At 45.4% G+C, this 26,086-nt stretch overlaps 1 protein-coding gene across 5 annotated transcripts in view; it reads left to right on the top strand.

Annotated features, from left to right (window-relative positions):
- TUBE1 (tubulin epsilon 1) overlaps positions 1-26,086 on the top strand; it is a 202,338-nt gene that overhangs the window by 11,924 nt on the left and 164,328 nt on the right. For 4 of the 5 annotated variants that reach the window (XM_078648563.1, XM_078648564.1, XM_078648565.1 and 1 more), the window contains exon 2: positions 8,146-8,219. In XM_078648563.1, the coding sequence (XP_078504689.1) occupies positions 8,146-8,219 (74 nt within the window). Of the gene's footprint in view, positions 1-8,145; positions 8,220-26,086 lie in introns of those variants that run through there. The other variant, XM_078648566.1, reaches the window with a different exon arrangement.

The following is a 26,086-nucleotide window of genomic DNA, read 5'->3' as shown; positions in this document are numbered from 1 at the left end:
TGAATTTTGACACTTTGTCCTGAATTTTTACACTGACCGTCCTGAATTTGCACCCATGCCAGTTGGTAACCCTAGCAAAAGTACTGTTTCCTTCCGGTGTTGGGGCACTTTTTTTTAATGTACACTTTTGCTTAATGCCCTTTACTTTTCATAGCTACATGCATTTGTCTCGTATTTTATTTAAACTTTTTGGGCACGCATTTCAAGCATGCATGTGGCCCCACGCCGAGACTCGAATCCAGCCCCCCAGCTTCAGGGCCGGTAGTTCTAGCCTTTACGCCACATCCTTTGTCTTGCCACTTTACTCTATTTTTTCATTTTATCAGTAGCACTCTAAACAAGTACATGTTTTTGCAGACCGTTCTCCCCTCATTGCACCCCCTAATGTTGCTGGCATCTGTCTCCAGCCGCCATCCCCTGCCCTGGTCATTACTCTCTCACGGCAACCCTGCCCCGTCATTGCTTGTTTATTTAGCAAGTTTGCTGCTACCGAGGGCCGTGCTCTAATACCACAGTGTGAAGAATTGCACTGGCTTTGATCATTGCGTGTTGACACGAGTGAAGGAACGGATTAAATCATTGCTATTATTTGCTACAAATTTCAGCAAAAACAATATTATAGTGGGGATATCTCGTGCCATTCGCTCAACACCCCTGGCTCACCCCTCCCCAGTAAAACACTTACAAATGATTGATGTCCTCTGCGTAGCTTTATTATTATACCAAAACACCATTTCAGTTGTGGGTAAAACTTCCCACATTGACCATTTATTAAATTCACACATAAATGCTGCGCCCATACATATGCGCCACAGTTTACCATATATATACAAATTGGCATCTCTCGAGGCGTGTTGTACCAGCAGGACACAACACCACCCCCTTTCAAGCCACCAGCTACTAGGGTAGAGCCAGAGAGTCCAGGACCACCAGCAGGACGGCCCCCTCTCCCGCCAGCCTAGAGCCACCATAACTGCCTCCCCTGCTCCAGGGGCAACCATTTTTCCGTCCAAAAAGGGTCCCCCAGCCTTTTCTCTTATCAGGGACCCCGCCCCCTACAATTGAACTTAGGGATGGGTGGGTGGGCAACTATTTTCCCGGACAGCCTTCTTGTAATCAGGCGAGAGACGAAAGAGGGCTACTCCCAGGGGTGCTGCACTTCTTATTGCCTTGGAGGGAGGGTCCTCAGACGCCCACCAAGCGTCTCACATTACGGAGAGACCCTTCCCATGACGTCTATCTCAAGAAACGAAACTCACCTACTGAGGCGGGCACGGAATGCCCACTAAAGGCCCCCCTCCCCTAGTCGCGGGGGTGGCCTCTCATAGTGGGGATATCTCGTGCCATTCGCTCAACACCCCTGGCTCACCCCTCCCCAGTAAAACACTTACAAATGATTGATGTCCTCTGCGTAGCTTTATTATTATACCAAAACACCATTTCAGTTGTGGGTAAAACTTCCCACATTGACCATTTATTAAATTCACACATAAATGCTGCGCCCATACATATGCGCCACCGTTTACCATATATATACAAATTGGCATCTCTCGAGGCGTGTTGTACCAGCAGGACACAACACCACCCCCTTTCAAGCCACCAGCTACTAGGGTAGAGCCAGAGAGTCCAGGACCACCAGCAGGACGGCCCCCTCTCCCGCCAGCCTAGAGCCACCATAACTGCCTCCCCTGCTCCAGGGGCAACCATTTTTCCGTCCAAAAAGGGTCCCCCAGCCTTTTCTCTTATCAGGGACCCCGCCACAGGGCAAGGAGCCCCACTGGCACCCTTGCACTCCCCCCACGCTAACGCTCTGCCACTCTTCCAGGATGCAAAGCAATGGCCCCCAGAATGATTTGCACAAACACTTCCAACCCTACCCTAGACAGGTGCACCCCCCCCTGTCCGATACTCATCTGAAGTCAATGTCTGCAGCAAGCTATGTCTAAGTCTAACCTGCCAAAGCCACCCATATGACATTCCACTTTTATCAGCCAGCCCCCAGGCTCCCTATACCCTCAGCTGGCGCCACCAAACATACCGCCTTAACAACCTGGCACCCCAGTGTCCTTAGAAACGACTCTGCTATGCTACATATTTTGCGTCCACCAAGAGACCCTCTTGTGCAGGACTTTAACTGGCCTGTACTCCTGCACTCTGCCCTCTGAATGCTAAATGTATTGCACCCCATTGGCCCTCACTAAAAACTGTCAACATGTAAAATGACATAACACTAGCCCCAGACCCAAGCAACCCTACTGATGGTTGATTTGGTAGCTATTCACATTGCTCGGGGTTTATGCCACAAATAAATCCCCACCCATTATGGGATGCACTTTAGCATGCCAAGGCCCACTCTTTGATAATAATGTTGCACACTACCAGTCCTCCCCAAGGACTGCCGCTGCATAAAGGAAATGAGAAAGTCTGCATATAAATATTTGGCCATTCAAGGTTTCCTTCCCCACGTCCACTCTATTAATTGTGTTGTACACCGCACATCCTCAATCTGATATGCTGATTCCATCCCCCACAGTACCTGTGGAGTGCACCACATTTCAATTGCCACCAGTTATTGGGATGAGATTTAAAATGCTTTCTCCTCCCCAGGCCCACTCTTTGTGAATTGCATTGTACCCCATAAGTCCCTTACGAGAGACTGCCGTAGTTGAAGGAAAAAGAGAAGCTCTGCATAAAAGTACTTGGCAATTAGGCCAAACCCAATGAGTCACCACCTTGTATTGGGATGAGATGGGAGCTCCTTACCAGGAAAAGAAGTGCTGCATAGCAGTGTTAGGCATTTAAGCAAGACCCAAGGCATCTCCACATTTTATTGGGATGAGCTTTACAATAGAGTACCTTCCAAAGGCCCACTCCATGCACCTTGTGTTGTACACCCTCAGTCCTCGGTAAGGACTTACTGGCACCGTTCCTCACATTGCCTGAGAATCTGTCGCGATTAATCCCAGGGAATGTGTCACCAAAATATTTCCATCAGTTGTGATGAGTTTTCACACTGAGATGATCTAGTCATTGGCTAACTCCCTTAATGACGCACAACAACCGGCGAAAATGCCCCTGTAGCACCAACTGCTGGCTACCTCCGCACCCTAGGTGACTAATTACCATGTAGTGAAAAACTGCATTCCGTGTCCCCTTACACTTATTGCCCCAACAAACCTGCAGATGTGGCATCTCTATGCATCCCCAAACCATAGTCAGCCACACAATGCTTTCAGAATTGTATCTCGTCTTCCAATAACCGCAACCAAATCACCCCTTGTGAACCAATCTTGAAATGTAACCTGAAAAAACGGCAGGATAAAAACCTAACCTTTTGAGTAAAAATCAGATTTTAGCCACAACCACAGTGACGCAGATTCTCAGACTCTTCATTGATGAACCGTCTGCCATTATATCGACTTCAACACACCGGCAACCGTTAACTCCTACCACAGATGGCCCCCTGTAAACCAGGAGCTCTTTGCAGTAGATCTGGCATGAATGAGCAGATTAGGTTGATTGTTCTGACATGTCATGGACATTCCCATAATGTATGCCTTTACTCAGGTTATGGAAGCAACTGTTATGGCAGCAATTACACATCCTTCCTGCAGATAGCCCTTCCAAGATCACGCCACAATCACTAACCAGCAAACCTAAATAATCAGGAACAAATGCATTTTCACATGTTTCTCCCAGCCCTACTGCTGTTTTTAAACGACTGATATAGCTGGCAATACCCCAGAGCAATGCCACCCCCAGTCCCAGCACTACCGCTGTTTTTTTTTTTGTTTTTTTTTTAAACGACTTATATAGCTTGGAATACCCCAGGGCCATGCCACCCACAGATGGAAGGAAGTGACGCATGCATTTCACCGGAAAGAAGAATTGTGAAAGGCCTCCTACTGCCGCCTGTGTACAATACAACACGTTCTCAAACTTTTAACAAGGAGAGACCTGAATGCAGTCAGGCCCTTTGTGGAAGCAATTGCTATTTGCCCTTTTCAATGTGCCCTCGGCCTCGTCCTGTGCATCAGCCCCGCTGAGACGGCTTCCCGAGCCTCCACACAGACGCCCGTTGTTGGGTTTCACCCTTTCGCCGTGCCCCTACATGTCCATTCTGTCTATTGATGGACAACGGCAAGCTGGAAATGACTAGCAAACATGACTGCGCCTATCTTGGCCCTGTGCCAAGAGGACCCGGCAGAGCAGCGGCTACTAGCTGCTCCATCCACGCAAATGCCCGACCAGCGCGGAGGCTCCCTTCCGCGCAACCACCGTCATAAATCACAGAGGCGCCACCACCCGTGCGCGCTCCCCAACCCCGTACCTTGAAGCGCAAAAACTCCCTCATGATGTCTCAATATCCCCACATCTCTAAAGAAAACCAGTACTCCGAGTGACTCTAGGGGTCATATATTTAGAAACCGCCGGATGCCTTGTCGTGTTTTGCATTACATGAATACTAAAATTAGTTTACTGGCGTTAGCTATTGGAAATTGCGACCCCTTCATGTTGAAATGCACATTTAACAACCAACCTGCCCTACCCCCTCGGTTGTTGGCATCTTCTTTAAATGTACATTCATTTATAAACCAGTGTCCAAGGGAAACTACATCAATTTATTTCCATCTAATAAAAGCAGGTTCCCAGGCTGGCAACGAAACCCTGCCCACTCTGCCTGCTCTTCCTTTAAAAATCACCTCTCCGCTTTCCTAGAAAAAGGGGGTCCATTAGCATGCACCCCCGACCCGAAGACTGAGCAATGCGCACCCAAGCACGGTCCCATACCGCAATCACCCGCAGTTTGCACTACCCCTTAGCCACTGACCTATTACTTAAAATAGACTTATCATTTTTAAAACCTTTTGAAAAGGAAAATAGCATCCATTTGTGTGCAGCACGTAAAAGAGCATTTGACGGTTTTTAATTACAACTCCATGATTGGATGTCTTCTGTTAGGATTGCACCTGTGTTCTCTAGCCCTCATTTTATGGGCCTAAAGGGTTTAAATTAACAATTAGCATAAGTCAACAGCAGTCAAAAAACCTGCTTTGTTATTCTTTTATCGATGGAACCAGGAGATAGTAAGGCCTGACCCCCAAAGCACTTAAACATGGTCACCGATGATGCACGCCTGTCTGGTCTCAATTGTGTCTTCTACTTTATTCCAACCAAAAGTTCCTGAACATTAAAACAAAAGACCATTTCCGATTGCTGAATGTCACCCTTCACTGTGCAACTGATATAGATCTATACCTACACGGGGGGCCTTTCTCTCACCTGCTCTGAGCCAAAGACAGTATGAAAAATCCGTCCTGTTCCCACCAATTAGTGCTGACCCCCAAAATTTGCACGAACTAGGCGCTGCATTAATGGCCATTCCATATCAATACGGATAACAAAGAAGTTCCTGCCTGCTTGTCCTGGCTACGGTAGATATCTAGGTTTTCTGTTCTCAAGAGGCGACTGTCCCGATTAAAAACGACTGAAAAACAACCCGTACCCAAGTTGTGTATGAAACCGGCCGCGTGGCCATGAAAGAGTTTAATGATCAGCTTAGCTTACAAGTCACATCGCCCACGAATGAGTAGAGTGTATACTTGGCACATAGATCGTCTTGCACTTTTAGCCCAAAAGTCCTATGACATTTTATTCCCGTGTCTAACGCTTTTCAGTCAGCAGAAAAAACCCTCCGCTGAAACCCGGGATCGAACCAAGGAACCCACGGAGGAAGCAGCGCCCCCTTGCAGGTGCAAACAATCATTAGCAACCCACCCGAAAATACCACCTCCTCGCAGCCTGCCCGGGCAGGCCCACTTGTTCCCCCGTCCTGCGATAGGGTCCTCAGAGCCCAATCAATACCTCCTTACTTTGCGGCCTCCCACAATGCCGCCAATGAACGGAATTCCTCTGTTGCTGCTGGGGCCTCCTTGCCCCCCGTGTCCGCTTGAGCGGCACTCCGCCTACTAAGAAAGAAAACACAATCATTAATTGGTTAATTGGTCGATACATATATGCCCCTTACAACCGGTCGTGCACTAGCGCGCCTCCTTCTATCTGCGCCAGCCATGCCCTTTTACCCCCGGGCACCATGCCCGTCAATTACGTAAGCTGCGGCCCCTTTGCACCGTACCGCTTGCGCGCCTCTAGTCGAATCAAAGCCATCTACCCTAATTTTACCGTTTGAAATTCTGTTGGCTTTCAAAAATGGGGAAATGCCACCTTGTAATATATTTTAAACTGTCCGAGAATACAGGCCATGCTGGTGAACCATTGATCAGGTGACACCCCTGGTGGATGAAGTGGTGTTAATCGTGGATGAAGTGGTGTTAATCGCACCATCACTGCAGCCCACCATATAATATACTCTGCTGCAGAGATTGCAAATGTCGATGACACTTGCCTGCCGGCCCAAAACTTTTCCCATTTCTATTAAGCAAAAGTTGGCAGATTATTCCCCAAAAATCTCCCCATGTCTTATTGTTTACTGGACCCTCTTGTCCCCGCCCGCACACACAATCATATATATTGCAGCCAGTATTCCCTGTCTTTGTAATCACTGGACTCCCTTGACCCCGCCCCTACACACGATCATTGCATTGCAGCCAGTTTTCCTCGTCATGATTGACACCGTATCACCCCTCAGGCTGCGCCCCTCCATGCCTCCGAGACGCGTATTTTAAAAACGCATAGCAATCTCGGGGAAATTCGCCTATTAATCAAAATGACATTGCGCTCTGCGCTTCCCACCCCATTTCTACAAAGTAAGAAACCACAAAGAGTTAACAAGATTAGCGCTGAGGTCCCATAAAATTTAAACGGGGATGTGTATTGTTTCCGTACTTGATCGGCAGAAAAAACCACAAAGGTGGAACACACACAGCTGTACCATACCCGGGCTTCTCGCGAACGCGCTTATTAATTGTGCGAGACAATGATTTCCTAAACATCGCACACCCTGCATAACGCTGTGCTTTTATTTTTTATTTTTTATTTATTTTAAAAACTCATCCCTAACTATTCGAACTCCGCTCTCCTCTGGCCCGTAGCCCGACGCGCACCCCATCCCGCCACGCGGCTCGGAAGGGAACGCCCCTCCCTCCACCTACCTAATACGCTGCACTCGCTCTGTCCGCGATATCGCTGCTCGTTTCCCTCACCCTATGACTTACCACAAACACCTATCGCCCGCTTACTTGGGCTAATCACCCACGCTACACGGGGCGCTTTTACCAGCATATATTTCATCCTTGCTCAAAACAGGAAAAATACCTCCACAATTAAAATGCTTCTCCGGGGCCCGAACCCGAGGCTCCCGCCACCATCACATATGCCCTTAGACGCTACGCTATGGCCTCTCACCTGTCTACAAAGCAAAGCCGACCGGCCTGACTCCACCGCTCGCCAACTATTTTCCCGGACAGCCTTCTTGTAATCAGGCGAGAGACGAAAGAGGGCTACTCCCAGGGGTGCTGCACTTCTTATTGCCTTGGAGGGAGGGTCCTCAGACGCCCACCAAGCGTCTCACATTACGGAGAGACCCTTCCCATGACGTCTATCTCAAGAAACGAAACTCACCTACTGAGGCGGGCACGGAATGCCCACTAAAGGCCCCCCTCCCCTAGTCGCGGGGGTGGCCTCTCATGAATCTAATAGGCAAAACCTAATGCATTTACCAATGCTTGCTTCTATGACATATATTCCATTCAATGGATCAGTGTTATGGAGGGTCAAAACAGGAAACTATCTGTTCCATAATTCATATGAATATGCACCCCTTTAGATTAGGGTCACATAAACTATATAATGTAAGCATACAGTAAATCACCTTTTTTATTCAAGCTAGACCTGACCAGTGCGATTCGCCTATTCCAGGCACATTATAGATCCTAAAGATGCAAGTTTTTAATCTAATACTAACTCAGATTTTTATAAACTTGAATGTGAAAAGGTCAATGACATACACAGGTCAACCCAAACCAAGTCATGTGGCATCCATATTTAGTAATGATTCCTGAGCCTAAAGTCCTTGTGTGAAAGTTGCTGACTCTGTTTCACCACCCTTTTAAAAATGAAATGTATGCCTTTCTGCGGGTACCCAGTGAATCACTTACAAGGAATCGTTCTTATTTGTCTTTTCAGTGGGGCAGTGTGGCAATCAGATTGGTTGTAGATTCTGGGACCTGGCACTGCGGGAGCATGCTGCAGTCAACAAGGTAATAGGAAATGTACTACCATCCCCAATTGCTCCATTCTTTACATTGAAATGGGAGGACAAGATAGCATGTGTATAGTGAATTAAGTATACAGTTGGCGATTTTATTTTATTTCTGTTTGTATGTGTTTTGGCTGTGCCTTTAACCCGTTAATTGTGGCGTAAAATCTGCCACGGTGCAGGCGTTTCCTTGCGCGGGTGGGGCCGCGTCCGCCAACAGACATGCGCAGCACTACAGAGGTAGTGCTCGTGACGGCCGTTGGCCGACGCACGCAGCGAACGGGGTAAAGCACTGAGAAAATGTCGGTTTGAAAATATTGAGTCTCAGCACAGCCTTGCTCACTCTAGAATTATGTAAGTGTTATGAAGTTAAACGGTATTCCTCCCTGTCAGAAGGGCTATAGGGGACTGATGAAGACATATAATGCAAGCGCTGGCAATCCTGTATTACAGTAGCAGAGGCTGAAACACACTGTCTGTGATTTCTTTCTCCTCTTTTCCATGGCGCTAAATAATGAGATCCCGTTTTATGTGTTAACATCAGGAAGTAAGAGAGTGCAATGCTCAACACATTTATCAACTATTTACTGTACTCTGTGGGGCATATTTATCAAGGTTTTTTTGCCGCCATTACGCCACGCAAAGGGCAATGCAAAACCTGAGGAACATTTATCAAGCCATGTAAGGCCACCTTGCATGGCCCTGCATGGTTTGATAAATCTAGAGTAACATAATGCAGCGATTTGCGCTGCTTTGCGTTACTCTGCCCCAGGGAGGCGATCCATGGGTCAAGCGTGGGTGTTCTCACTCATTCACCCATGGATTTTGGTGCATTCCCATATTTACCATTTGTGGTAGACCTGGGATTGTATCAAAATGCTATCCCTTACCAGGTGAGTCATACTGAGGAGAATATCTTTATTTCACGCCGTTTCTTCTTGTTTCTTCCTGTGCTGCATTCTGCAGCACACATAGAAACAGGAAAGTGCCTAGTAGGATTGTTATTGTGCAGGAAGGGAGACCTTCCTGCACAAAAACAATTCTGCCTACAATGCAGGCATCCGTGCAACATTACACAAGTTTACCTGCATTGGTGCTAGGCAGCCAAAAGTGCACCAGTGCTAGGAAAGGAAAGGAATACGCCGTATAGCACAGCTTTCCAAACTTTTCATGTTGGTGACACACCTTTTTGCGCAAACAATATCAGGGACACGGTAAAGCGAGTGCAGCGAGCGAGCCCGAACCACCTAATGGGGGTGGTTTGCATGGTTAAATTGATCCCCCTGCGGCATAACTGTAACACACAACCCCACCCACACACACACACACACCCCACACACACAACCCCACACACACAACCCCACACACACACAACCCCCCCCACACACACAACCCCACACACACACAACCCCACACACACACAACCCCACACATACAACCCCCCACACACACAACCCCCCACACACACAACCCCCCACACACACAACCCCACACACACATAACCCCACACACACATAACCCCACACACACACACACACACATAACCCCACACACAACCCCCCCCACACACACACAACCACACACGCACAACCCCACATACACCCACCCCCACACACACACAATATCCCACCCACACACAACCCCACATTCAAATGTATTTTTTTTTATTTAGCGCAAACTCGACTCGAAGGTGTCAGAGCGCTTTACACGAGAACCAGTTGCGTTACATTCATTTTAGGCACCGGGAGAGTAGGGGATTTGGTCAAAATCACAGAAAGAAAAGTAAAAAAAAAAAATTTTTTAAAGACTCTGATGACGGAATTAAACTTATGAATTATGCTTAGATCTCGCACATTTTACAAACATTGATTGATAAAGTGCATAGCATACTCGGACGCCCGGCTACAACAAGGCACTGGGCAATGTGCACAGATCATGAATCTGATTTCTTTCCTGATGTCGATGGTATGGATGCCATGTGCCAGCAACCGAGACGTTGCCCAAGTACCTGATTTCTGGAAATTAGAAGCAGATACCTGCTTCGTAAAAGGCGGGCTTTTCTCGCCTCGGTGAGTCTCCTACTTCTGACGGGCGATGACTATTCCAGATTGAAGGAAAACCTACTTCTGTCCAGAGCGCGCTGACCAAAGAAGTTAAGCAAAACAAACGACTACAATTCTCCTTGCTCTCTGTCCCAGGATTCTCGGCCGCTCTAGCCGTTAGGACACATCCTCTCCCTTGTTGCAGCCATTAACAGGAGGGTCTGAAGATGTTTCCTAGGAAGGATTCTATGCCATGTTGATCAGGCGGGCAACTAGAGCCAAATTTCGGGGGGTGGGGGGGTGCTGAAAAAGATTTTGTGGGGGCTAATTCTTCCAGCCGTAACCTGAGCGGCTGTAAAAAGGGATGAAAACACAACAAAAGCCTCATTTACAAGTACACAGTCTTTTAAAGACCTGTGAAGTACTTGGGTGCGGCTGCAATTAGACGTCGCCAGCCCGCGAAGGTGTCTCAGCCCGGGCTGACACACATGAGGGGGGGTGAAGCTCGGTGAGCCCAATGGGTGTTGCACGCCTGATGCCTGATGTGGATTCTTAACCGCGTAAACAACGGAGACCACAGGAGCGCATTTAAGAAAATATTCATTGCCTTCCCTTTGGAAGTTGCCGCAAGTGGCCTCCAGCACCTAAGATTAGTCACGGATCCGCGAGACGCGCCTCAACACACGTCTCGAGTGGACCTGACTGGCGCAACACACCTATGTACGGGGCGCGACACAGTAACGTGTCGCGCCACACAGTTTGGAAAGCTGTGCCGTATAGTGTTATACATAATGTAATGTTATACAGCACATTCCTGCACTTTCGGGCGGCGCAGCATGGTAGCATTCTGCGTTGCGCTACATGAAAGATTGAAAAATATGCCCCTATATGTGTAGACTCTTGTGTGTCCTGTCAGTCTTTTTTCTGTGGCACACAGATTCATAGGGCGCAAACAACAATAACAAATAACGTGATTAATTGGTTTGGGAATTGAAATAAATATATATATATATATATATATATATATTTTATATATATATCCTCGTAATTGGCCCTTGTGAGAAATAAGGGTAGGCCCAAAAGCACACATAAGGCCCACCCAGGACCCACGTGAGCTTCAGGATCCACATTGCAAGCAACCTATTGCAAAATGGTTATCTTCTCATTTAGTACACCTAGAGTTTTTACTTTTGGTCACCCAATTTTGGACTTTTTAGTGTGGGTGAGTCTCATTACTTGCGTCTCGCCTACGGTAATCACATAGTGAATGGACTGTGGGTGTTCACCGCCACTGTCCGCTTTTTAACACCTTCAATGCTATGGAGATTTTTCTCATGTGCTGGATATTTTATTTTCCCATTATTCATGACAAGGTCAGCTCGTCATTAGCAGAGCTCCAGTGTACTGCATGACGAGCTGACCTTGTCATGAGCATGGAAGGGGTTAAGTTAACGTCACTGCAACTCCGCTAGAATAAGGGGCAGTTGGCTGGTTACACGCAAACATGTGTGCACATGTGTGCGGGCTGCGCTTTTGAGACTACTGTTGTGCGCAGGTTTGTAACTGCTCACATGTAACCTGGCACAGAGGGGACTCTGCATGGTTAGATATTGACTTGAGGTAAGCCTTAATAATATTAGGGGCACTCATAGGTAACATCAGTGTGGTTTACTGTTTTGTCTGCAGTGACACTGTGTTAGAACAGGGATTTCTGGTTGGCTAAGGCTTGCACCAAAGCCAGGCAGAAACCACCACTCTAGTCAGGGCAAGGGAGTCACACGCCAAGATAACCCCTGCTCACCCCCTTGGTAGCTTGGCACGAGCAGTCAGGCTTATCCCGGAGGCAATGTGTAAAGCATTTGCGCACGCACACAGCAACAACATCCCAGGCACACTACAAAAGGAACTCCACACAAGGTTATATAAAAATAACTTTTGTATTGTCAACACACATCAGATCGCAATCACACAATATACATTGTGCCAACTGGCACGGGCAATATTCACAACAGATTATTTACACAGGACAGGGCCATGTGGGCCACTGTCAGGATCAACACTTAGCTAAAATAGCACTTCTAGAACATAGAATAAGTGTAGCACAAAAATAACAAATGTAGAACACAACCAGTAACCACTTGTAAAAGGTAGGTACACACTACGCAATACTAATAACCATAGGCATAGATCACGCAGGGACACATAAACTCACTAGTATAAACTATACTAGGCAAAACAACCTCCTAAGCATGAAAACACATGTAGAGGTATCACAGGCATATAGGCATTGCACATTACGCATAAATCACATTAGGCCTAACCAGTATAAATACAGTAGGCAATATCCTCTCTAGTCTAAACACATTAGACCCTACCTCCTAAGTATAACTCGCATTTAGAGGCGTAAATCACAGTGAAGTACATTCTCACTAACACAAACATCCATAGGTAAAACCATATCTAGAGGTATCAACACAGGGTGCGTAAAACATACTAGATGCATTACATTTCCTAGCACCACATTTAAAGCACATATCAATCACGTTAGGGCCTTGCGCCGTATTCATATACCAGCCCCCTGGCCAACTGGCCATCCAAGAAGGGGCTCAAATGTCCTGTGTCCAGAATGTCAGGGCGCGCTGCCAATGCAGCGCCAGTCAAGGGTGCACCATCTGCGCAAAGCTAAACGTTGCAGCTGCCCACTACTTGCTGGGCAGCTGAGAACAAGAACAGGGCCTAAACGCTGGAGCTGGCACTAAGTGCTGCGCAGCTATGGAAGGCCTGGCAGCTCTGTGCCACTTCTGTCCCTCTCAGGGACTCTCACTGGAACTGCGCCTAAACGGTGCAGCTGCCCACTACGTGCTGGGCAGCTGTGAAAGTCATAAGTATGGCATGGGCTCTCAGTAGCCCTTTAGAACACAGCTGCGCCCAAACGTTGGAGCCACGGGGCTCTGAAGAACAATCCCTGCCCCTGGGCCACTCTGGCCCCTGTAAGAAATAAGTGCCCCCTGGAGCACACCACTGGCCCCTAGAACAACTCTGCGCCATGGCAGACAAGAACTGGCGCGTGAACTGGGGTGACACAGACCCCTGAGGACCCCACTGGGCCCTTTAACTAAACTTGCGCCAAACATGGGAGCCCTCTAGGCTCTGGAAAATATTGGGGGTGGGGGAGCCACCTACGCTCCTGAAACAAACATGCCCCCTGGCATTGGAGCTCACTGGCTCTGGAATATCGACATGTCGCCTAGTCGCAGCTGACCCCGGCCAACATGGGGCAGCTGAGAAAATGCCCTTCAGGGGCGGCATGGACCCACGGGGCCTTTTAAACAACATTGCCCCCTCATTGGAGCCACGGAGGTTCTCGAGATAATCCAAACGTTGGGGGTGGCCCACAGCCATCCGGGGCCGCCCTAAATGCCCCCCTAGCACAAGCAAGCACCCATGGGGTGCTTCGGGGGCCTCTTTCCCACAAAGAAGGAAGGCCTCACTCCCACACTACAGCACACGCCCGGAGCTTCCCCCTCAGCCGGTCAACACTCACCGGTCTGTTGTGTGGGCGTGGGCTCCTCTGGTCTCCTCCTCGCTGGAGGACTCCGGCGGCAACACTCCACTTATGGCGCAGGCTTCACTGTCCATCCTGGGAGCCCCACGATGCCTTCGGCGGCCGCTGCCGCCTCTTCGCTTCACCTGGGCAACTCGGCAGCACCTCTTCTGTGGCGCGGGGCTTCCCTTCACCTCTGGGAGCCCCGCGCTACCATAGGCCACCTTCTTCCCCTCTGGGCCCAATGCGGCTGCACAGCTTACCCCAGGCAGGGGGAAGCGGAAATGGTTTACTCCAGGCCCTGCCCACAGTCAGGCGGCGCGGGCCTGGCTTCCGGTTTTGCGAGAGGGCCGCGGCGGTGATTTTCTCCGTGGTAAAACGAGGGGTAGGCTCCCTCTATAACTCAAAATATAACGCGGGGTGAGCACCCACTTTGGGACTCATTAAAACGGGGTGGGCACCCGTGCAATTAACAAAACACCGCCACGGGCATAATGCAGGGTAGGCACCTGCTCTATTAAACATTAAAAATAAGCGGGGTGGGCACCCGCGCTCGCAACAAAAGGGCAGGAGCTCTTCCCCCCGAGGGAAAACGACAGCGCTCTGCGCCTAACTGAAAAATAAAGCGCTCACGAGGTGCTGGGGGCACAGCAACCACCAAAGGCCCCAGAAATGACCCTTACAGCAAGAAGGGTCCCAGCAACACAGTCCTCATAGGTGAAGAGGGCAGAAGGGTCCCAGCAACAAAGACCATCAGGCATCCAGGGGCTGGGCAGGGCACAGGGAGGCACGCCTTCCCCTGGGCCCCAGCAGTAGCACGCCCCTGGTAGATTCAAGTAGGAACAAGAACCCTTTCATGGGGTCACAGCCCCTCTTTTATATACAAATTCCCTTTGTCCCCTTAGCACAGGGTTTAGGGAAAACCAGCTGCAACTGGTTTGGGAGCACTTGAGCACTTTGTTTTGCTCAGCTCCTCTTCTTCCATTCTCAGGGTAGGCTAGGGACATCAGACGCACCACAGGGGGCGGAGCCAGCATTGTGGAGGGAAGGCCCAGCCCTATTCAGGTCCCAGGTGCACTCCTCCCTCCCATCAACCTGCAGATCTCTCCATTCACCACCGGGGCAGACCCATCCTGACTCCTGGAGCCAGGCAGTCAATTCACATTTACTACACAGACATGCCAACTTCTAGAAGTGGCACTTTCACACTAGACACAATAAATCCGCGCACATCATCACGCAGCCTTTAATCTCACGAGTTCGCACATACTAAACTCGACCCTGCACTCCCCACACATCAGGAACTACCATGGTCACATATATTCCCCATGCATTCCTATGGGAGGCCAGGCCACTCTCGCCACACATGCACAGAGAGTGCACGCACTTTACACTGGACCACAGTGAAAAAGTGTGCAGAGGCCTAAAATCACCAACACCAGGTTACAAAAACAGGCTAGGCAAATGCAAAAAGTTTCAGGGTGAACCTGCCAAAAGCGCCAAGTCCAACACACTGTATTTTATATATACATATATAGTGAGGAATATGCCTTAGAGTGCAGTGTAACTTCCCTTAGGCCTACAAAGTCCCGCAAGATATCGAACAGGGGTGGAAAGTGTGCTACAGGTTCAAATATGCAAGGCACAAGCAGATATATGTTCATCTTATAAGTCATTCAGAATTTTTATATTTCTCTGGCTCAGCTCAGGATCAAAGTCAGGGGTCAAAGTTGATTTCATAGAATCACCAAGGTATTTCTATCTGCCGTATGGATATATTTGTAAATTGATACATAGTATTTAGTTTTGTGTGTGGGTAATAAATGTACTTTTCCATTTTTAAAGAAAAGGTACTGACTGAACAATCTTTTATTGAGTGTTATTATTGCTTGTCAGCAAATTGTGATTACTAGTCCACACCCTCTCCCCTGAGTAGGCCTTGGAGTTCTCTGCTTGGCAACCCTGAGTAAGTCAAATGCTACAGTTGGGTGCTTGCTTCCCAGTAAGGGGAAATTGTAGACCTATTACTTTCGCAGGCATCACATCCTGCACTACTAAGAACCCAATTTCCTACACAACCCAACCAAATGATGATTGACCTCAGACCAGCAAGGTAGGGTCAAGGAAGTTCAAGTTCATTCCAACGCTAAAATAAACAAAAATCAACAATTCAAGTTGGGACATGTTTCCCTTTTCAGAGGGCATATTGAGTATTAGATGCCCTTGTTCCCTGAATATATTATGAGGGCAGGTGCCTGTGTGACACCAGGCAGCTACTATCGTCTCCAGGGGTCAGCTCTGCCAGGAGATCTTGTGTATTGTATTTCATGTTGAAAGGTCCTGAAGGCAAGGGGAGAGGACATTAGAAAATGTGCTGCACCAGTTGTTTTTCTGAGCTCAGCAGCCATCCTCCAGCCCACTTTCAGTTATTCAGTTATCATATAAGAAGGTGCTCATTAACATCTAAGGGTAACTGCAATAAAAGATGCTTTTATGGTGAACACCGCTATCAGCCTTATGTATGCACTCATTACAATGAAATGCAATCATAATTGCAAATGTAGATAATGTTTGTAAACACTTGTATTTATCAATAAAAAATAAACCCGGTGGAGCCAAGTTTACAAGGATCGTTGAATGTACTTCGTGTAGTGTTGCCAGGAAGCATTATCCCAGGTGCAGCAAGTGCACGCCAAAAGAAAATACTACAATCAACCAGGACGTGGTAAGGTGATGGGTGCACCTTTGAGAATTTAGATAGTCATGACCAGTTTTGGATCACCTGTGTCCAAAGTTTGTGCCTAGGGAACACTAGATTTGCAGTTTGTGGGGTAGGTGTAGTTGAGGAGCCCCACAAAATGGTCTAAAATAAAAAAATATAGGGGGATTTTCAGACAATGAGAAAACAGGAAGGAATGGAAACGCTGGTCCAGAGTCTTCAGTTCTTATGACATATGTGGGCAAATGTTCTGCTAGGTTGAGGCATATATATGAATTGAGCATTGTAAATGTGCACCAAAGTGTTTAGTCCATGTCTTGCCTTCATTAAATCAAACACAAAAGTTTTTTTTCAACCAGTAATCTGAGCTCACGTATTTGAAAGGGCTTTCATACGGAATAATGAATAAAAAGGAGTTTTTGTGAAATAAAATATTTGCCTAAGATGACACAATCTAAGGGGGAAGCAGTGGTTTATCCAGGTTTTTTGGTGTCACTTTGTACAAATCGACCACTAAATGGGTACCTATTTGTCCTTTTTTACGATACCACTTTATTTATAACTCTTTGTGCAGTTTTTATAAAGCGTGAACCTAACCCAGATGTATTAGAGCTCTTCCCCTGAGCACCAGTTACATTACACAAGGTTAGATTTAATTTGACAGGAATGGGGAGATACAGTAGTTTATCCAGAATCGCAGGATATTGAGCCAACCCCGAGACTCAAACCTGGTTCCCCAGGTACAGAGTCTGAAGCTCTGGCCCTATGCCACATCCTTGGTAGATGGAGGGTGGCAATCAGAAGCCACTTGAAAGCTCAGCTTGTTATGGGCTCGATGTTCCAACTGGAACCCAAGCTGAGCCAGAGCCAGGCTTCAGACTCAAGCATGGCTCAAGATTTCAGTGGCTCACTCACCTCTAATAATCAGACACATTACTTTTGCATGGGACACATTATGTTGTCCCAGGCAGTGGGTTTAGAAAGAATGTCAAAACATTTGGATTTGGAGATTGAGTCTTCGAAGAATATAAATGTATTTAGCTTGCTGGTGAAAAGCAGATTATTGGTGCTTTTTTTCCCGACAGTGAGGCTAAACAAAAAAAGATTTTGCGCTTCATAAACTCCTGTGTCTTTGTGAGCTGGCAGATTGCTATGCTAGGAGAAGAGCACAACCCCAAGATGGAGCATTCCACAACTACGAATTGAGGACACGTTTCAATTGAATGCTCAGTTATTTAAATACAGATGTGCAGGTATTAAAACGGGCCATAAAACTATTACAAAAGCAAGTAATAACATATTTTTTAATGATTGTGTTATACCATACTTCTTCTATTTCTAAATGCTTTAAATACCACTTGTTTCTGTTGGCCAATATACCAGTATTCAATTTACCTACCTGGAAAGTTGTGTTGGCCTTGCTGGGCTTCAAACTTGTGATGTGCAGTTCGCCTGTCTTGTTGAATATACGCATTAAATTGCTTGAGCACCCCTGCTGCCTCATTGTATTGCAATTGCATTTATATAGTGGTTACTACCCCTGACGAGGCGTCAAATCGCTTTTCCGCGAGTAGCATGTTTCTCCGGGACCCAAAAAGGATTGGTGGTCAGTTAGTATAGGGCAATATGAATTAATTTGAGCAGTGGACTTGTGAGTCTCTTAGTTAGTTTAGAATGGATAATGGAGGGATAGAAGAGGGAAGGGTCTAGAAAGTCTTTATTTGGAGATCATAGCAGTATGAGGAAGTTTGGGATAAGTAAAGGACAGATAGAGGGGAGGAACAGTCTCCAGAAGTGGATTAAGGAGAAAGATGATCTGATCGGGTATCGGATGAGTCTAGGAGTGAGTGATACATGAGGGAAAGGTTTAGAAAGGCTTGTTTGGGAGATCTGAATAGTAAAAAGAGGTTTAAGATGATGCAAGGAGGGATAGAGGAAGAAAGAGTCCAGAAAGGGTTATTTTGGGGATCACGATAGTAGAATTAGGTTTGGGTTAGTCAGAGAGTGAGGTTAGAGGATATATTGATGGAGGTATAGGGTGAGCTATATTGTAGTGCATCGGAGAGGCAGCATTTTTTTAACAGTAGCAGTAAAGTAGTAAATATATAGATACATTAGTACATAGAAGGTATATATGTATAAGGATGGTAATATATCAACATTTAAGTTGTATTTGATAAACTCAGACTTTCAAGTGCTGCTGTACTGTAAACTATTTTATTTGTGTTTATTTATTTAATTGTTTTTTTTTGTTTTAGTAATTCAATAGTGAAGCAATTGTAGATAAATTGTTTTGATAAAAGTCACATACATATTGTGATAGATAAATAAATTAGGAATCATTTCTTCAAACATATGCAGCACCAACAACACAAGAAAACTTTGGCCAACCAAATTGGTAGAAAACAGCAAATTTCAGTTTGTCACCCAGGTACCTCCCTAAAATGTGTGTATCAGAGGTGGTGACAATTTGCGAACATATTAAATATGGCAAAAATACCCCATAAATTTTAACATGTCACTGAAATGCAATCTATGAACAACATATGAGGCACTTACTTGTTGCAGATGATGCTGAAGCTCTGAACTAACCATAGATATCGGGGTTATGTTCTTCAGATGCAAAGCTTCTTGCCTTTGGATGCGTTCTGTCTTTAAATACCTTTGTGCAACAGGACCATAGTTGTATCAATGAAGAGGTTGATGCAGACTGAGCGAAGAGTCTACTATAGCCAGAACAAGCCCCTGTTCTTTCAAAACAATGACAGTTTTGCATATTGGACCTGGAAGGTAGGGTCCAGTAATGTGTCTTGGTCTTGGGTTTGCACGCAGCGAAAGCAGTACTGCTCGGGTTGGATGAAAGTGGCAACTTTCGATCTATCCACGTGTATTTGCATTAATGCTGGCATGTCAGCTTTGAGGCAGGATGTAGCTGATGTTTCAGTGATGATGCTGATGCTCTGAGCTAACCATAGAGGTTGCGTTCTTCAGATGCCATGCTTCTTGTATTTGCAATACTTTCTGTCCAGAAATTACTTTGTGTAACCGGACCACACTTGTATCAATGAAGAGGTTGATGCAGACTGAGCCAAGAGTCTACTATAGCCAGAACAAGTCCCTGTTCTTTCAAAATAAAGACAGTCATAAGGACAGTTTTGCATATTGGATCTGGAAGACGGTGTCCGGTAATTTGTCTATGTCCTGGGTTCTCTCTCAGGGAAAGCGATACTGCTCGGGTTGGCTTAAAGTGTCAACCTTCGATCTAGCCACTTGCATTTGCATTAATGCTGACTTGTTAGCTTTGAGGCCGGCTGTAGCTCATGTTTTAATCAATTTGTGCTGCCAAACCCTCCACGTTTTTGTTTATATTGCTGTAGTTATGGCAGCGCTTAACTTGTAAAAAACTGAAAATAAATGTCAGGGCCCTTGTCAGGAGTCCACTTCCACTTGCACTGCCCATTGCCACTGCCAATTACAGTATCAACACAGCTACTAACCATCCCAGCCCTACAAGTGTGACAATTCTGACTATTCCAGTCCCACAAATCTAAAAGAATGGCTTTGTCGGCAGTTATTAACCACTTTTAATGTATGTTCATTTATTAAAAAACTTTTGTGTGCTAATCTCCAAAGTAAACAAACAGCTCCACCATGGCAGAAAGTGTTGCCAATCAATTGTCAGTGCCAAGCACCAGAAATCACCATCTCAATGATTAGGTAAAATTATTGGCAGCATGTGTTTTTCATATGGGCAATCTTAAATAGCTTCTGAGAGTAAAAGAGATATACACTGCCTTGTATCAAGAAGTCACACACCAACCAGTGAATGGTAAAATAGGACCCCACAACAGGCATTTACATTTGTTGAGGAAAATGGTGCTGATTTGAAAAAATAGATTATGTAGCAATAAACAAGGTTTTTGGCCCATAACATGTCACTTTCCTGGGTTTGCTGCCAGCTAATGCAAAACTGCTGGAGTTGGGTCAAAAGTTTCGAACTCCGGCATATCTACTTAGATTCTCATTAAAGGTGACATTGTGTTACTTTTGAGGGACAGGCAAAGCTTGTTTTTTAATTGGTTTATGCTGCTAAACCCACGTTTGCATATTGCCATTGTTGGACAGATGGAAAAAATGATTTCTAAAATTGGAAGGCCATGTTTAACTTCTTCCGGGCGTTTTTTCAATAGCTGAGTGAAGAGAGATACTGGCTTAAGCGTCATCCGATAAAATACGTACAGTTTAAAATCTAGCCACTCTCGAGGGGCAGACTTAATTTCATCATCTGTAAGTACCTTTTCGTAGTACGTAACCAGCTCCTCAAATTCTTGATCGTCAAAACCTATAATCTTTTCAACAGAGTCTGGCCACAAAGTAAAATAAAAAATATTAATCAAAGAGTGCGGCTTGCCAGAGATGTGTTTCAGAAACCGGCCATTTATAACAGAAACAGCGCTATCTATGAACTTAGTAGTTTCCTCCTTGACACTAGTTTAACTAGAACTGCCTTTTCTAGCAGGCTTTGTCGTTGTTAGTAATGGAACCCCAGCAAAATTATTCTCTTTAAAAAGCAATTGAAATTGTGTTAGTGCTTTTCCTGGCTTTGTTTTCAGCTGTATCAGCTTCTGCTGAAGCTCCTCAATTCTTCTTGAAACTTCAGAAATAAGACTGTCTTCATGTTGAAATGCCTTAGACACTTGCTGAAGCAGCATTGTGAAGTCTAACATGAAGTGCAACAAATAAATAAACTTCTCCTATTTCATGTCATGAAGCAATCCTTTGGTTTTATGTGAATATTCATCACTACCAGTAGCAAGGTTCTCAAGATGAAGTACTGTAGACTCTCAGTTTGTCTTAAGTGCTGTTACTGTCCTGTGCTGACTTGCTACCCTTCTGATTTGCTGCAATCCATCAACATGTTTTAACTGCTCTTCCAGGATGTAAGCTATCTCTTTAGGTTCTCTTCTCTGCTCAGGTGAATAATTTGGATACGTTTGAACTTGCTTTTTTAACATCATGCACAGCAAGTTCTAGATTGTGAGCTACACAGTGCACAACTGCAATGTGATTGTTGTTGTCCCATCTTTGATGTGTGAAGATTTCGTCCAGTAGCTGCTTTAACACTAGTATTACTGCCCAGGTTCACAGTAGCTCCATCTGTATTCAGACCAATGCATTTCTGATTCAGCATATCCAGAGATATGCCCATCCCTTGCAGGCCAAGTAATATAGTATTTTTCACACCGGATGCAGTGGAGCGTTTAATGCCAACAATGTCACATAGATGGGTAACAAGGGTGCCATCACAAATGAATCGCACATAAAGCAGTTCCTGTTCCTGTATTCCTTTGTCAGGTGACCCATCTGACAGAACACTGAGGAACCTAGCATTTTCTGCTTGCGATCAGATTTTCATTTTTATGGTCTCTGAAATTGCCATTACAAAGTACATGCATGATCATTGGTATGCTTTTTCCAAATTCCAGTCAGGATTGTTCTGTTCTTTTTCTCAAGTGTGCAGAGTTTTGGAAACATAATAAAAGCCTCTTTTTCAAGATAATAGGTTGTATTGAATAGAATGCTTAAGTGCCCAATTTTTTTCATGCATTTTTGTGATTGATTTAACTATGTATGGTCTTTTCTGGGTTTTGAATTGCAGCCTCATGGAATAAGCATTTTTCATGTGATCTGCTCTTGTTGTGCCATTCCAAGGTCTCCCTTTTGAACTTTTCTGTCACACCAACATATAGGGAAGACTTAGTATCTGCAAGATGAGGAAACTTCCTGCAAACTGCACAATAAAAAACGTGGGACTTATATAAACTGGTCTACTCTAGAACAGCTCAGTTAGTTTCCCTTTCTTCATTCACTGCCCACTTAAAATCTTCAAGCCATTTCTGTTGTATAACTGTCTTTTTCTTTGGTCATACTCCCTTTGCTTTTGGTGGATTTCTTCTGACTCCCTTTTCCCAACTGCTGAACTCTCTCCTGCATTATTCAATGGAGTTTTAACTCCAGTAGTTTTTCCACAACCTGATGTCTGCCATTGTTTCTGCACTCTCTGCCTGTTGTCTGACTCCTCACTAAATAGCCAGCACTGATTATGTCCTCTGAGCTAGAATCTAATTGCAAAAGAAAAAAGAAAACATGTTAACTAATTTAAAACACCATGAACTGTGTACAAACTACTAACTTTAAAGGCTTAACAATTTAGCTTTCTGTAATTAGAGTGAGATGGCTCCAATTACTTACTTCAAAAATATATGTGACATGTATGGCTTTCTGTAACCCGTCACAGGCCAAGATGGATTTGGTGTTCCGTTACTGTACATTGCTCCAACCAAATATTTATCACTTAATCTAATGGTACTCATCTCAAAGACCATAGGATGGAAGGCTGTGTGTCTGCCTTGATGGGATTCTAACTCATGACTTCAGTCAATGGTACAATAATGTGAAATGTTTTTTAATTCAGGCAAGGAAAATTGCTCCTCTTTCCCCCATTTAGGTAGTAAAATGCAGTGACCTGATTCGGCTCTGCAGTGGTTCCGCTACACTAGCTGCACCATTGATAGCTAATGCCTCGGATTTCAATAACTAAAGAGCAAGTAGAAGGTTGCTGCAGCCTGATTGCTACTCACTGCGAATGAGCATCCTTTGGGAATATAGCTGTCACCCACCCCATATTTTGGGGGCCCCTGTTCAGAACATCTCTGAATTTATAATCCAATTTCAACCTTTTCATGCCTTTGTTGGCCAGGTCACTGACAATGCAGAGCCACATCGGTACAAATTCTAAATGTGTTTCCATCTAATATTCAGGCAATTTTATTGTCTTTTCAATATTGTAATATAGCAGCACCTCACTAATATTATTGCAAATAATCTCTCAGACACAATGCCATTTCAAATATGTGAGGTCCGTTTTGATCTGAGATGGAACTTTTTTAATGGTTGTTGCATGGTATTGAAAAACATACACAAAAGTGTGCTACGAAATGTAATAAACTCCCACACATGACCTATATTAAAAAAATAATTAACTGAAAATGGTATTCAAAACATTCTGTGTTTAAAATTCATTCATGGTCACCACACAACACAACTATGTGGATAACAGAGCCCTATCTATCTGGGGTCCCCCTGAAAGGCTGTGGCCCTGGGCCATAGCCCACTTTGCTCTTGCCTTTAAAACATCGTTGAAGAAATGGAGAGGGAATGTTCTAATCTGCGTTTCAGAGGTTGGCACAAAGGGGCCCTGGATGTATTTTTTTCTCTTTGTCCTCATCTCACCAAAGACTTTGGCAGTTTTGACAAGTCGATTTACACTTAACTGGGCGCCACTCGACTCACTGCGTTTGTCTAGCCAACCACGGCCTTCCTCTTGATCCCAAGGACTGGTGTAATCATTCGACGCACCCATACAGACCAAATTTGTTAACTATTTATCAAGCACAGGCGGCGACCCCAAATTAACAAGGGAGACCAGATGTTATCAAGCGGTTCCTCTTGGTCTAAACTAGCCATGCACAGTGCAGCTTTCAGCTAGCTTTCTCTAGTGGGGGGAGCCGGATCCTTCCAACTGATACATATCTCCCTTCTGGCCAAGATCACACGGTAGAGAAGCAAACCAAAATGAGACTGTAAAAGCGACCCTTTTACAAGATTATTTACACCAAAAATCACCAGCTGAAGATCGATCTCTAAATGCGTTTGAAAAATGGCTGTCAGGGAGTCCCCCACATCTTTCCAAAATATGGCTAATTCTGCACATTCAAAAAACATATGGATATCATCCACCTTACTGATAGAACACCTCGGGCATACTGGAGCAGGAATAGGTACAAATTTGGCAATTTTGGCCGGGCTGTAGTAAAGCCTATTTAAATCAAAAAAAAATTTTTTCTATAGCCTAGCAGGCTTGATATATTTATACAATAGCTTAAGAGAAATTAAAAAAAAGCTTTCTACATCATGGACAAGTGGGGAAGAATTCCATACCGATGACTGAGGGGGGCCTCGTGATCTTCTGCTTCAAGAAAGCTTAAATACCACAGTGATATTTCTTTTTTTCCTGGGGCGTGAGTCTTGAAATAACTGCTCAAGTTCCTAGTTCCCTACTGTATCTCGAGCTTCCGCCTCATGCCTTGATCTTAACGGAAGGTACTTAAACCTGGAGAATGCGGACCGATCTTGTCTAGCTATATCTCCCGAGGGAGAACCCCCTCTGAGTCCACCAGATCCGACCACTTCTCCAAACCTGCTCTTCTAATCGGAGTCGCTAAGCTAGCACCCAAGCAGAGGGGAGTCCCGGGAGAATCACAGATTGGTGCAAAAGGGGAGAAATAACCTATGCCCCAAATACTTCTTAATTTATGCCACGTCAACAAGGCAGCTTTCAACACCTTGAGGCGTACACGCTTAAAAAATCTGGTTGCCCCAAATTTATATAGAAAGCCCGTCTGTCCGCTACCACCCTCAACTAAGGCCAATTCACTCAAAAGCCTACCCCACGTAGTTTCCTCCGGAGTAGACAACAGCATCCTTATGCTCTTAACTTGGAAAGCCAGTAAGTACAAATTAATATCAGGAAGTGCCAAGCCACATTCTAAAAGTTTCCTTCGTAGTTTTTTCCAGGATAGCCTAGCACTTTTCTGACCCCATATAAAACTACCAATTTTGCCCTGAATCTTGCTAATATTTTTCTGAGGAAAAAAAAAGAGCCACCGCACTAAAAAGAAAAGTCAGTTTAGGTAATACCGACATCTTTACCAGGTTAACCCTCCCGTAGATCATTAAAGGGAGGTTTTTCCACCTGGCAAAGAGGAAGTCAATATCTTTTAAAAAAAATTTCAGCTTAATCAGAGGAATTTTATTCAGGTCCTTAACTATTTTTATTCCTAGATAACTGAACTCTCTACATATGGGGCCTTGGCTGTACACTGTATTCCAACACATAACCTCAGTTTTAGCCGAGTTGGCAAGATATCCTGAGATCGAGCCGAACTCCATCAACAAGGTTTCAAGTCGCGGAATGGAGATGTCAGGGTCAGCAGTATAGATTATTACATCGCCCGTATACAAGGAGATTTTGCACTAATAATTTTGTGACTTTAAAGGTTTTATGATGTTATCCAGCCTAATCGCCTGCGCAAAGGGCTCGATGTAGATATTGAACAGGAGGGGAGATAGAGGGCACCCCTGTCTTGACCCTCTCTGGATTGCAAAGCTTGGAGTCAGGGAGCCATTTAGTAAAATCTTCGCCGACGCCCCAGAATAACAGTTTTTTAAGGTCTGGACACAGATTGGGCCCATACCCATGACCTCCAACACCGCCCAAAGATATCTCCAACACACCCTATCAAAGGCCTTAGCGGCGTTTAATGCCACTACTGCCAGGGATCCCCCTAATTTCAGCAAGATCGATGTTGCCGATTAGTAATTGGGTTTGTTCCTGGATGACTCTCCCAACCATAAATCCTTTCTGGTCGGTATTAATCAGGCTTGGTACCAGTTTTGCCAATCTCCCTGCCAAAATACTCATGAAGATCTTATAAATAGCA

Source organism: Lissotriton helveticus, chromosome 6 (assembly GCF_964261635.1).
Source record: "Lissotriton helveticus chromosome 6, aLisHel1.1, whole genome shotgun sequence".
In the NCBI taxonomy this organism is placed as follows: domain Eukaryota; kingdom Metazoa; phylum Chordata; class Amphibia; order Caudata; family Salamandridae; genus Lissotriton; species Lissotriton helveticus.
This window is presented reverse-complemented; position numbering and strand designations above follow the sequence as displayed.